We start from the raw sequence: 14,793 nt of genomic DNA, 5'->3' as shown, positions 1-14,793 counted from the left end.
TAACACCGAGCTGTGCAGTGTGGAGCAGTTGGACTTGGACATTTGGAATTGAGTGAGGGGAAAATACTTTCTATGTTTTATTGCCTTCCAGTCGAGGCTAATTATGTTTTGACTAAGGCTGAACGATATATCGCATTTGCGATAATATCGCGACATGATCAAGTGCAATTTTCTAACCGCAAAGGCTGCGATTATACTGCGATTATATTATACAATTCATGGGCTGCATCCTCCTGAGGCCGCATTTGTAGACCGATTACGTCACAGCGACGCGCCGAAGGCTGTCCAAATTACTACCATATCCCAGAATTCTTAGCGCGGCCCAGCCAAACTCCAGTTTCCAGCAATGGCGGCCGCTACTAAGTTTTAAAATTACTCATACTAATCTTTCTGGGTCACAAAATAAACTTTTAACATATTTTCAGGCGAGAAAGTAGCTGTGTAAACATCAAATATCTGCTCGGTTTATCAAGATATCCCATATTTGCAAAAGTGCTTCGACGTTTTCAGAGGCGTCTGCTACCCACCAGCTCGACAGCTAGCCGGGAGCTCGAGGATTACTGATGCGGCCGAGAACGGCACAACTCCCGGCACATCATTTTCAGATCACCGCGGAGTTTCGCTGCTCGGGTTAAACGTAATATATAAGTCACTTAGACAACCTAAAAATGTTATTGTTGGGCTTTTTTCAGTGTTTTGTTTGTTCGTGAGTAAATCGGTTTGGCTGAGATTAAAGTTATTAGATTAGATCAGGGGTGCCCAATCCCGGTCCTCGAGAGCTACCGTCCTGCAGCTTTTAGATGCATCCTTGTTCCCACACACCTGAATCAAATGAATGGCTTGTTATCAGGCCTTTGCCAAACATGATGGCATGCTGAAGAGATCAAACCATTTGATTCAGCTGTGTTGGAGTAGGGATGCATCTAAAAGCTGCAGGACGGTAGCTCTCGAGGACCGGGATTGGGCACCCCTGGATTAGATAAAATAAAACTTTATTAATCCCCCGGGTGGGTTCCTCCTTGGTTTTCACACAGCTGACTAAACGTCAAACAGAAAACTTATTAAACAGAAGTATGAGACAGTCGAGAATTTACACCAGTGTCTGGTTATATTTTAGATAGCAAGAAGCAGACGGCCGAGTTTATTAAACTCCACCGAGACAGCGGTGATGCTAATCAGAAGGCTAGACCGTCCAATTTCACGCCTTTAAATTTTAAAGGCGTGTTTGTGTGTGTGTTTATACAATTGCTATTATGTTTGCACTTTATGTGTAATGTTACTGACTGCAGAGATCAGTAAGATGTGTGTATTTTTTATTTATTTAATATTATTTTTTAATTGAATGACTGTCTAGTAGTTCACAGATGTCGAAAAACTGAGTGTGGTAAAGCCACTGATTTTTTTTATGTATATTTCTGCAATCTGCACATTGTACTGACTTTCATTTTAATGTTTACACCAGGGTTCCTTGTCAGCACTTTATGCTCAGATGTTTGTAAGCTAAAAATAAACTATTGTGTATGTTCAAATATACTGTTGTGATTGAAGAAGTTAAATAAAAATGTCAGTCATCAATTCATGCATCACCTCATGTCATCATAACAGAGGTCTGTCTTCCAGGAAAGAACAGTTTAAAATTAATGTAATATAGTATTGGCCATACTATATGATGTATTGCTTGTCTTTGTTTAATAATACAGAAGACAAAGACCTTAAAAAATAATCGCATATCGCATCGCAATCGCAATATTGGGGCAAAAAATCGCAATTAGATTATTTTCCATAATCGTTCAGCCCTAGTTTTGACTCTGAAGAAGAACAAGCAGCCTTGTTGAGATATCAGTGCTCACAGCAGATGAATATATTTGAACTGTGCTCTAGTGATTTTTTTCATTAAGCTTCCCAAAGTCTCTCTTCGCATCTCGTGATGTTAATTAAAGTTTCAAGCAATTATTTTTTTTAAAAAGCGTTTACGCTAAGATAAAGCATGATTTGTATAGGTTTTGATTCGTGCGTAGATTCGAGCCGAGACAAAGTGTTGAGCTCTTTTCCTCCTCCTACACCCGCTGCTTGTTCCCTCTACAGAGGGAGCAAAAATGCTGCATAAAAGGGAGCTTCCGATAAAATGTGGACGACACGGCAAGGAATGACACATCCACTGCCAGCTCATGTCCGAGTAGACTCACACCACATTCTCCAGATACTCTGAGTGTTGGGATCCAGCATCATCAGCTGGACCCGAACGCTAATTCTAGTCCAATTACATTCAGTCGCCGTTAAGTGAATGGCTTAAAATTCCACGAGTGCGACGAGTGTGAACCTGCTCTAAGAGCTGAACCGAGGCAAAGGACACGTTTGACATCGTCATCACCTGGACAACGGCCACGATGTGGAAACACCCACAAAATTAAGACACACTCTTCATCCTGGTGACACAACAAAAGAAAAGCCAAAGTGTGTCTCGACCAAAGTTTCAATACCAAAAGCAGTGCAGAAATTATAAGCCAATGTTTCCATTAGGATGTCATAAAAAATAATAACCTTTTTAAAAATATGTCTTCAGTCATTATTCCAGAAAAAACATCAAAAATCCAGTAACTATGTGAGTGTTTTGGTTTCCCTCGCATTAGTGTGAAAAGGAATATTTTGGAATCAAGAGACATTATAACGCTTTCTCATGAATAATTAAAAAAATGCAACCCTAAAAATGTTACAGTTGCAGCTGTGAAATTCTGAGCTGACATCAACACCTGAAATCATTTTGATCAATAACCTTTTTTTCTGGTCTAGAGGAGGTTTCTCTCTTTTTCTGGTAACTGATTTCACTTTAAATTGATGTTACGGTTAAAAAACAGAGAAATGTTCATAATAATTATAAAAAAGTATGTAAACTTTGAGGTATTAATACCACTATCTGTAAATATTTTGCCCATGCAAGAAAAGCAGGCCAATACCAACACTTTAGTGCAAATCCTAAAAGAACTGCATTTAAGGAATTCCACTTTTTCTATGCAATCATTTGTTGTTTTTTTTATCACACAAAATAAATAGTCTCTAACACTGTCCAGCTAAACTCAGCCCCACTGCTAACCCTCAAAACCTGCGAGGTGTCCTAGCCCTATGCTATGAAAATATGTCATTTTTGTTTTTGCAATTGTTGTCTCGTGTGAGGCAAAGAGGAGACAGGAAAAAATACAATATTCTGATTGAGACACTTTAAAAAATATGTATTTAATTTAGATCTTGGAATGGGGTCTAACCACAAACACACTTTTTACTCTGGATGCCCTGAAACATCTGACACCTTATTTGAGACTTGACACAGAAGCTTTGCTGGTCATGTGCTCTGTAAATATGCTCCATCCTCATATTAAACTTGGAGAAGTGAAGCAATAATTAAGCAGCCTGTTACAGGTGCACTTGCAGTTTCTTCCTCCTGCCTCATGAGGAACTCCAGCCGTGACCTGCAACACCGTCAAACCTAATCTCCTCAGTCCTGCCATTAAAAGAAAGGGCCCACGAGCAAATGCAACTGTCGACTTTGCAGTTCCTTTTACTGGCGTGTCTCAGGAAACCTGTCAGCAGTAGAGAAAAGAGGGAGGCTCAAGTTGCTTCACCTCTCCCACAACCTGCTGCACTACCTAAAAATCCTGCCCTCTGGCCACAGATGCTCAAAACGAACAGCTTTATCCCGACATCAGTTGAGTTGCTCAGACTGCAGAAGTTCCTGAGATAAAGCCCCTGGACTCCCACCCCAACCCGTCTCTGTACCTTCTTCAAGGGGTCATTCTTTGCCCACCAGACCAAAACCACGTGCACATTTAGGCCTGATATGAGATTCAAATACCATGAGTTAAAAGATTCCTGTGGAAATGATGGGCTAGGACTCCTGACTTGTGTTCTATAAATTTCAGATCCTTCATTTAAACCATGAAATGTGTGGAAATGTGTAGATTATTACATATGTGAATGGCCTGTATTTGTATAGCGCTTTACTTAGTCCCTAAGGACCCCAAAGCGCTATGTGGACCTGACAGTTTAATTAAGAAGTGGGGATCTGTACTCTCTCTCTCTCTCTCTCTCTCTCTCTCTCCCTCACACACACACACACACACACACACACACACACACACACACACACACACACACACTTTAAGCAGCGGAGACTCCGTTGGTTGTCCTGAGGCCGGTGTGCCCACCTGATGGCGACCAGCCTACGCGCACACTTGTCTCTGCTGTGATTTCGTGCATATGACCAGTGATGCTTTAAGCTGACACAGTGAATCACTTACGCTGCTGTTCTGCCCGGACCAGTGCACCATAGCCTGGTTGTGAGACGAATCTCCGGTCAAAGCGAACGTCGAACTGTTAAGTTTTAGCTCCTCCTGCCTCGGACCGGCGGCTCTCCGCTCCTCTCCGCTCCAGCGCAATTCAGAGCGCGCCACTCTGCGCCCAGCCACCGTGCCCGTGGCCTCTCCCCGGTCCTGATTCTGGGCCGAACGGGAGGATCCGACTTTGTCCCCGTGGCTGTTCCTCCTGGCGCGCCTCCTCACACCTTCGACACGGCCGTTCTTCTTCTGGCCACTCGCCGACACGTTGGAAACTTTCATCTGCGTAAACTCGCTCTGGCCGAGTTCGCCTTTTGCGCGCAGATCTCGTGTATTCCGTTTGAGGCTCGTCTCCGGGTATTCCACCCGAGCTCGAGCGCATTCAGCGGACCCAGCTGCGCAACTGAGCCGCGGAGTTTCCGCACTCGCGGCCCCGAATCTCCGCTCACTGTTCCCAAAAACTTGTCCCCTGAACCCTGTTGCGGACTCGCTCGTGTGAAATTTCAGCAGTAATTCCTGTCCGAGCCACTTACTTCCAGGCTGGCATGAGCGGCAAGTTATCTCAGCCTCGCCGGCGTGAAGGAAGCAGGGCACCGCGAAAAGCAGAAACCAAAACGCGCGGTGCCACTTTGGGCAAAATATGACCTCCCCGTTCATCGCGGGCGGTGCGCAGGATGCCGTGGGTGCTGGATGTCCTTTCCCCCTCGACTGTCCTCCCTTGATTTTCGGGGTGTAAACTGGTGCTCGGCTCTGGAAGAGGAACTGCTGCAAGTTGTGGCGTTGCCCAAATGCAGTGTTGTAAAAAGTGCGGCTGAGCCTAAGTGGTCCAAGTTGAAGGATTTGATCAAATGAAGCCGCGCGCGCATGGGGGAGGAGCTGAGAGATCCAGACTGAGAGATGGAAGGATAATGTTGCGACTGTCTTTCTCCATATTTGTTATTTGCCAGCATATGGCAGCCTATAATTAAAGCAGTCAGTGATACAGTCATTTTGTTCTGCTGCTCTTTTATTTCTCCTCACAGCCACATTTTTAGAGGAAGCTGCTGCAGCTTGTTTTTTTCTCCTCTCTCCTGTTGCACATTTCTTAATTTAGCAAATGAAACTGAGTTATTTTACCTGTGATGAACTTGTTTGGATCGGGCCCTTTCGGGTCTCAGCGGGAACTTCGGGTAATTGGAACGTATTAATATGTTTCCAATTAAGTCACGGATGACATATTCCATGACTTATTAAACAGCAATAAAGAATTTAGCAGCCCACGCGGGAACATGAGATTTTTACACTTTGCATCTCTTCATACATCTCTCACCCCTCCAGGATGTGTTTGCGTTTACTGTGCGCACCAGTCCAGCTGCGGGGAAGCTCAGTGTGGACTGAGTCATGAGTATTTAAATGCTCTGGGAGACATCGGGTATGGTTTAGTGTCAGGCAACAGGGGGCGAGTGGGACAAGGCTGGACATTCATTTCTATCTGACCCTGCAGGTCTCTGTGCCTAATAACTGAAGGATGAGCACTTAGTAGCACAAAGGCTATACAAATGGCCACAGACTACTACAACAGCTGGCTGCTTTCTATTTTACAGCCATGAGGGAATAAAATGGACAGATTGTGCCTGGAGATGTGATAATTTTACCACAAGGAAAAATATCTAAAGGCGACAGATTAAAGTGTAAAGGCTCATTGAAGTATTGCCAAACAACACTCCTGTGTAGAGAAACGCTTCCTCCCAACATATTTGTGTCACGTGCTCTGAAAAAGCTGCTGAATATAAACTCACTGGGTTTGAAAAGAGTCTTCTGTTGATAAGGACCCATCTGGGGTGATAACAGTGCAGTGCTGCTCATTCAGAGCCACCTTCACTGTTTCCTGAGAGCAAATCATCTCATTTCTCCGAGCTTTGAACCATAATCAAGCCATTTAACAGTGTCATATCAGATGATGATTTTAGACTTCCTAAACTGTCTAAAGCTATATTTGTTTTTATTTGTTTGCATTTACTGTTATATTGTTGCTCATGGGGTTATTAAACCCGATAAACAATCCACTTAGCTCGCTATAACCTTCAGAGACGGTGGGAAAATGTATCCTGCAGCACTCTCCAAGGTCCTGATCCTGAAGTTTTCATGGTTAGTTACAAGAAGCTATCCTCGTTAGATGATCCCTGCACTCACAGTTTAATGCACTTTGCCAATAAACCAGGCTTAAAGAAACTCATTTGATTCATTTCCATCTCCACTTTATTTTCTATTAAACTCAGAAAATACTAAATTTTTGATTAAAAATATTGGCTAATTTTGAATTTGATGACAGTAACAGTGACAGGACCACGTACCACTGTGTAGCATCCCCTCTTCTTTTAACAATCATCTGTAAACATCGGGGACCTGAGAAGATCTCCTGCTGGAGTTTAGGGACAGCAATGTTGTCCTTGGTCTTTTTTGTCATATCTTTGGTTTCATGATGCTCAAAATGTTGTCAGATGATGAAAGGTCGGGACTGCCGTGATTTCTGGAGGTGTTCATGCAGTGATTTCCATGACAGAATCATGTCTGGGCCTGAAGATCACACGGATCCAATATTGATTTTCAGCCTTTTCCTTTGCGCACAGAGATTTCTCCACATTCTCTGAATCCTTGGATGATATTTTGAAGACATAATCAAAGATTTTTACGTTAAGGAATGTTATCCCAAAAATGTCTACATTTGCAGTCTGTTGCAGCTGTCTATCTTTACTACAGGGAAACTGGTTCTATAAGATGCTCCTTTAAGAGCCCATCATTTAATCGAACAGTTGCCGATTAACCTAATTAATTTCAAAATGTTTCTCCAGCTGTTTCTTTTCGGCCCCACTTCCTTCTCCGGCCTTTTTTGGCCCCATCCCAAAGTTTTTGAGACATGTTGCTGCCATCAAATTTACAATGAGCTCATATTTTTCAGGAAATAGTAAAATGTCTCATTTTAAACGGCCTTAATGTGTTTTCTGTGTCATACTGTGAAATTTGCATACCACTCAATTCTGCTTTTATTTACATTTTGCGCAGCTTCCCAACTTCTTGGAGGTCGTATTTCTCTGTCTGTTTATTTAAGCGCTGGTAGAGCCCCTCAGCTCATTTTCTGTCAGAAACCTCCAGTCATTATGTTCTTGTTGTTGTCTGTGTCATAGAGTCACCGTGAGTTTAGAGTTTAGAGTTTGTGTCACTGAAACAGTCTTGTTTCACGTTGTCCAGCATAACTGACCACAAAGGCTGTGTCTATATACTGAGATGTAACCCGTTCATAACCTCGGCTAGCTCTAAAAACAATACTCACAATAAGAATCAGAATATGGAGCGGTCGTGGTTAAAAGAAATAGTCCCCAAAATACAGGAAAAAATTTTTTTTTGTTTATTTCAGCATCATGGGTTTTTATGTTGGCATCAGTGTCTGACTTTTATTTACATATTACCTTTAAAAAAAAGAAGTAATCCCTTACACTACTTACATTACTTTTCAATTGCTTGTCCACATAGACCGTGTTAACAAACTGGCTGAATGTTTCATATCTACAGATATACAGATACACACTTCTTTTAATACCACATTTAAAAACAGGCATTTTAAATATTAACACAAAGCTGAAAGCAAGATGGGCAAAAACAAACCAGAGAGCACTTACAGAGAGAAGATACTGACAGTGATTCCACTGTGGAAGTGAGTGCCGGTACAAATACACAGTCCTACAAGCCTGTACATCTCTGCCCCATCAGCCTGGCTGGGATTGGCATGGACTCCATCCAAACTCTGACATCAGCACAACTGACTGCAGTCGTCTCCTAAGTGATAGGTGCCACTGCCAAGAAAAATACACCACTGCTCCATGGCAATAGGGCTGGAGGTTCATGACAAGCAGAAAAGAAGCCAGTTTGCACTGCTAACCTGCACCAGTGACTTAACAGTCAAACTCTGCACGTTCTGACTGTTCTGAGAAATGCCTGAAGGCGGTCAGGCTCGATGAGCCTTTTGGAGTGTTGGTTGCCTCTTTACCTCTTCTGAAATCCTCAAGAACTGCCTAGCTGTTTGGTGAGACTCCTGTCTGAAGTTTAGCATTACGGAAAATTTCTGTCTTTAAAAGAAGTCTGCACAAGTTGTTTCATAATGAATGCACCTATATTTTTCTCACCTGAATCTCACCAAAAATCATTTCTACGTGAGAGCATACCAGTCTCACCTTTCCATAACTGAAGTCATGGAGAGCGACGTCAACAGCGAGAATAAACTAAACCCATGTAACAATAAATTGCAGCACAAGCTTATTTTAAGGTAATGAGGAAACAGTGTTGTGACGGCACAGCTTGTGTGCCAGAGAGCAAATATCCCCTTAAAACAACACACATTAAAGGGGTTAATATGAATATTGTATAATCCTATTTGTTTTGAACACGCCAAATCTTTTTTTTTTTAAATCACAGACATCAATTGTAGTATCGACCTGAAATATTCTGTATTACTCTGGTTAAACTATACACGTGATTTTCCTGCACTTCACTGTTCACCCTCAATATTGTTCTTTGGTAATATGGATGAAATGGCCCTTTAAATTACCCTCTCTGCTTTTTTTGTGACCGATCCTCCCCAGCCATGTTCTACCAGAGACGTTAAAGATGATAAGTGCTGCCTTTCTTCATGGCACACAGCATTAGGCAGACATATTGTACTGGATTAATGGTGCTGCAATGGGCAGGGCCCACATGGCTAGCAGACACTTATCAACCCGTTTGTGTGCGTGCGTGTGTGCGTGCGTGCGTGCGTGCGCGTGCATTGTAACCGTCTCACACCACATCATCTCCTGTCCCTGTCTGGACTCACCATCCATTCACAGGGAATCGATGCCCTGCCAATAGCAGAGATGGATTTTTGAGGATGTTGCAAAAGGCAATATGCAGGCCTGGGCTGTCTGATTTGTGTGCATCCCTTTGGACTATGAATGCACAACAAGGTGGTGAGTTTCAGAAATCAGAGAAAAGTGTTCTTGTGTGAAAAATGAGGGCAGGGAATTTACCGCAGGGCTTCAAAAAAATCTAACATAGTAAAATGAGCATGACTGAGAGCCTTTAAGCCTTTCCAGAGGCAAGTGGAACTACTCAAATGGTCTTTGCACTTACACAGTGCAGAGTGTAAGTGTTTGACAGGTACACTTTTGTCCTTTTCTTTGCTTCAGAATATTTCATCTGAGGAGAGAAAAAAAACCTTTTAACACCCACCGTGTCACTGGAAACCCACCTACGGTTAAGAGTAGAGGAAGGGTTCAATTAACGTCCACCCCATGTTATGGAAGTTTTTTGCCTGTTCCGAACACCCAAACAGGAAAGTTTTTAACAGAAAACTGTAATACCAAAGTGTATAATACTTCATTTGATAGAGCAACATCGTGTAGCTTATGAAAATCTGCTATTTTAGCGTGTGGTTAAATAAAGTTGGGCCACTGGTGACCACATAGATTTTAGGAAATCAAAGCCTCAGTTCTATTTTGTGTAGATTTACACGAGTGTTATAATAAGTGCCATTGAATCCTCCAGGAGTTTTGGACCAACACAGACATCAGCAGGTATCTTCTCTGGGAAGTTCTGCTTGGTATAGAATCTGTTTGCCTTTAATCTGATCGTCAGCAGGCAGCTCGCAGTTCAGTCAGACTGAGATCAGCTGACTGATTGAGCCTATCCCACCTCAGCTCCTCTGAATGATTTAGTCAAGTCGGGCGTGTGCTTAATCGGGCCGTTCTTGTTCTCCTAACCAAGTAGGTTATATTGTATTAACCTGACCTAGATGGGACATGAACCGCAACTTATTTAACTGCCACCAAGGTAATCAAAGTCAAAGTCGAATTTCTTTATATAGCACATTTAAAACAACAACCGTTAACCAAGGTGCTGTACAATTAAGATAATTAAAAGAAATAAAAACATAGGGAGACATGAGAAGAGTTAAGAAAAAGAATCATTAAAATTAGAATATTTGAGTAAGGAATAAGATCAATAAAAGTAACACAAACTCATTCTGATTTAAAAGCAGGTCAATCATCTGCGTAGATACTGGTAAAGCTGAAAGTTAGCAGCAGAGCTACTTTGACAGTTGTGACTGCACCTAAACTTGGCTAATTGCAGTTTAGGTGTAGTCACACCTAAACTCCACCGTGCTCTGCAGCTCGTTCCACTCCACTCGCTCTGCACAACATCCAAACGTTTGTGTCTCAGTGAAGGAAATTCTAGTACATGTAATTATCAGGTGTGTGTGTCTGTAGTGTGCTAACCAAACTAGCTAAGCTTCAAATAAATAACAAAATACAGTTTGAGGTTCAGACTTTGCTCCATTTTTCTGCTGCTTTCTTTTTATGTGTTACCTTAGGCCTCAAGTTCTGTCTGCATCATTGACAATGAAACATGTTGGTCTGCATGCGGGGGATAGGAATGTAGCTGCTTTGCAGTCATAGATGGCATCATGCAGGTGATTTTTTTTAATATACTTTCATTTTTAATGTCCATTTATTTTTAAATGTCCTACTGCAGCCTGGTGTTTGTTTGGCTTTTCAGATCACATCATTATATGTGAAACACAGCAAACACAGAGTCCCTATTATCATTCTCAAAGCCTCACATTATTTCAGCCATTCACCTAAACACTAGCACTGACTCATAAAGCCAAACCTTTTACAGCATTGGTCCCCCTCCCTGGGTCAGCTCCTGAGGTTACTCCCAGCCCAGTAAAAGCTTTCCAGCTGTATCACAAACAGGAGCTGGAATCAGTGGAACAAACATGGATGTCCCTTTTTCCAGCCTAAAGACATTCCTAACAAGAAAAGGAGAGGCAAAAGTCCAGTGAATGCAAAAGCTAAGCTTGAGTGTGTGGGGTTTTTTAGGTGAAAAAGCAAGAGTTGAAAAGAGGAAGGAAGTCAAGAACAGAAGCCAAGCAAGGAAGAAGAGGGTGGGTTGGCACTGGGTAGTAGGGAGATTAAGTAAATGGCTCTTTTATATTGCCTGTGTTCAACTGAAATGGAAAGTTACTCCAGATAAATAAGCTTCCCAGTAACACAGACTTTATTGGTATTCATACACTGCAGGGAGCAGACATGGGGTCAGGAGCAATCAGTTTGCCATGGGCTCATGGAGAGGGGTGCAACATCTGAGTTCAACATCTTTCAATTTCCAACATTTTTTGGCATGTTTGTGTCTCAGCCTGCCATTAATTGCAAAACCGTCCACCCATAGCAGTATGAGTTTGTGAGAAATAGACTGCAGCCTAAATCAAAGCCAGTTTTTCACAAAGAAGAAAAAAAAAGAAAGAGTACCTACAGAAAAAGACCAGCAGTTAGTTAGGATTCTGCTTCCAAACCGGATGACGCAGCTCTGCTCTGGAGTGCCGTTACATGTGAAAAGCAATAACTGCATTTTGAATCCTCACTGTTGACCATACAAGTGACCATATTTGGAAGTGCTCAGACTGTCAGCTAGCAGTTTGGGAAAGGTGCAACATAACAATAACATAACAATAAACTGCAAGAAACTGGTCGCCGAAGACACCAGCAACTTAAAAGTGAACAAGAAGTCCAGTTAAGTGAATTAAATGAGGTGGGTCGAGGTCTGCTTTTCAGCAATTAGTTACAGCTGCTGTAAAGCTGAACTTCTTAACACAGGAGACTCACTTTTAGAGTGAGTGGACATTTGAAGAACTGCAGTTTTTGGAACTTTGTCCTGGCGCTGATGGCGTCCTGGATAAACCCAAAACTAAAGCAGTGAGGGCTCACGAAACAATCTGATACCAGGTAATACTGTAATCCAGCACCAGCACCTTTGACAGAGTTAATCCAACTGTGCAGTGCATCATGTGAAAAACTCTCTGACAGCTTCGTGCACAGATGACTTGTTTGCTCTTTTGCATTGCTTTCACACTGGACTTTATCTTAGAGTACTTTATTCCCCTCTGCCCAGTTTCCAGCGGCACTTTTTGGGGGCACATCTCAACCAGACTTCACCAGAAGCAAATAGTTTTCTTGCAATATACCTAACAGGCCAAAGAAGCAACTACTGTGTCCTGTTGAAAGAGCAATTGTTAGTGAACAACAGAGGAAGAAGGAGGGATTTCATCGCACAGTGACTTCATTCATACTGTGCATATTTCACTAACAAAGCCAGCTCTCACTAGTAGCATCCAGATTCTTCTGCCTTTCTAGAAACCCGCCCTCCCTCAATTTGAACATCCTGCAGGGGTGAAATGACTCTTCCATGAAGTACTGGTGATTGAACACATAATCAGCTATGCTTCTGACATCCATAGTAGAAACCAAATCCACCTGCTGTTTATCCACCAGGTTTTATTCAGGCACAGATAAGCCATTAGCTTCTATTCATCAGGCTGGCCTTTCTGTTAGAAAGAGGCAGAGTGGTAGGGGTGCATTTCTGAGGCTGTCACTGCAGTTTCCTGCTAACGTTTTGAGTTCTCATATCAACCCTAAGAGGAAAGGAAAAAAAGTTTGAAAAAAGGTGGGTTAAGAGGTAGAACAAGATCCTTCTTAATCCATTCGAAGGGCCAAATGAATGACGGCTTTAAAAGCTTTCCTACCGGGGCTGAAATATTAATATTTGCTCCTCGGGAACATTACCAGTATCCTCAGAGTGAGGCAACAATAATTATTAATTAATCTCATCTTCAGTCCACTGTGCTGGATGTTCAAAGTGCCTGCGACCTTCAGAGGGAAAGCAGAGCACAGCATTGGCTTCTACGTGGAGTCAGTAGACTAGAAATGAACAATCTGTTACTATTCTTTTATTGCAGATGGAGCTCATCTTGCTGATTTGTTTACCTCAGCGGTTGTGCTCAAAATAACTTATTCATAAAAATGTGAGTTACAGTGTCACTCCAGAAGACGCCGCACTTTTGATGAATAGACTGTTCAGGCTCTCTTTTGCTTATTGGCTCTTCAAGCAAGGACGTTATTTGAAATAGACGGCACCACTTCACACACAGTTGTATTGAATAATCACGAGGCCCTTGAAAATAAAAAAAAAGTTAAATGCTATAAGCTATAAGCTGTTCAGATGGCTTCACAACACACAGACTCACTTTCACCAAATACTCACTCGCTGGGATCATTGGCTTGATGGATTTCCATCTGTAGCGCAGGGTTGTTATCACCTTTACATTACACGCTGCCCTGCAGCAGACACGGGTGATACTTAAATAAAAATAACCAAATCAAATAGAATACGTGCACTAAAACATACTGCAGCAGAGTGATGCAGAAGCTTATTAATGAGTGATTGTGCTGTTTAATGTAGTGGGGCAAAAAGAGCAGTCTACAACATCTACCTTTAGTCAGCCCGTCTTTCCATCTCTCTCCTGCATCATGCTGGACATCTTCACTGTTCTCTGCTACTTCCTGTCTGAAGAAGCATCAGGATTACAGTCATATAGAATACAAAAAACACAAAAGATACAATGATCATCAAAATATTTCCGATCTGCTAAATTTAAGCAGTGGCATATATTCAGTCGAGATATGTTATCTATTAAAAGTAGGAACGCAGCACTTAAAGTAACATTTACATTAATAAAAGTAAAAGGGTTCAATCAACAGAAACCTTTAATGTTATATTGCACACCCATATTACAACGACAGTAGATCCATAGGTACATTCCTTAAAGACCTAATAGCATGATATGATTCTAACAGAATAATTATTATTGTTCCTCCTCACAACTAAGGTGTAACTAAGGTGTTTCTTGCACTACAATCAGTGTTGGTCAAGTTACTTGAAAAAAGTAATCAGTAACTAATTACTGATTACTTCCCCAAAAAAGTAATCCCGTTACTTTACTGATTATTTATTTTCAAAAGTAATTAATTACTTAGTTACTTTTTAAAAACACGATTCACAACCTGAATAGGTGATAAAGCGATAGATCTTTCAGCCCAATTCTACTTTTTCTACATAATCCATCATACAAAATGTAATCAAATGGAAAAGTCTCTTTTTAAAACTTGTTTTATTAGTTTTAACCTTTTAACTTTATGCATCAAACAAAAATTTTATTATATGCAACATTCTCTGACTGGAAGAAATTAGTTTAACATTTAAACCTATTTTCTGCACATTCCAGCACATAAAATAAAATATTTTTTGTGTTTACACTCAGTCTTTCAAATAGATGCAAGTAAAACACAGCAGAAAATAAATAAAGTCAAAGACTCAGCGGTCCTGTTGCTCTATTTTCACCTGTAAAGCAGGAGTGGGGTAGGCGGAGGTTTACCCTGGTGCAGGTGTGATGCAGCGGTCAGTGGAAGAATCCGCGAGTTTCTCTGTGAGTTTCCCATTACGTCGTAGCTACTCGGTGCTTGTTTGGAAGTTTAGGGGTTTTTTTCGCTGTAAAAAGAAGTTTTCTTCCCACGCACAGCGGACGCTAATGTTTTTGTCACTTTTTATGGAATCAAAC

General features: G+C 41.7%; 1 protein-coding gene across 3 annotated transcripts in view; it reads right to left on the bottom strand.

The window, feature by feature from the left end:
- Positions 1-5,107, bottom strand: part of sorcs1 (sortilin-related VPS10 domain containing receptor 1) — a 213,371-nt gene extending 208,264 nt beyond the window's left edge. For all 3 annotated transcript variants that reach the window (XM_085410921.1, XM_085410919.1, XM_085410920.1), the window contains exon 1: positions 4,293-5,107. In XM_085410921.1, the coding sequence (XP_085267047.1) occupies positions 4,293-4,985 (693 nt within the window). In that variant the 5' untranslated portion in view covers positions 4,986-5,107. The remainder of the gene's footprint in view (positions 1-4,292) is intronic.
- Between the last annotated feature and the right edge of the window lie 9,686 nt (positions 5,108-14,793).

The sequence above is a fragment of the Rhamphochromis longiceps genome, linkage group LG6 (assembly GCF_057381845.1).
Source record: "Rhamphochromis longiceps isolate RC_006_pf linkage group LG6, R_longiceps_female_GT1.1, whole genome shotgun sequence".
Classification (NCBI taxonomy): Eukaryota; Metazoa; Chordata; class Actinopteri; order Cichliformes; family Cichlidae; genus Rhamphochromis; species Rhamphochromis longiceps.
The sequence above is the reverse complement of the archived record's forward strand: the minus strand, read 5'-3'. Positions and strand labels throughout refer to the sequence as shown.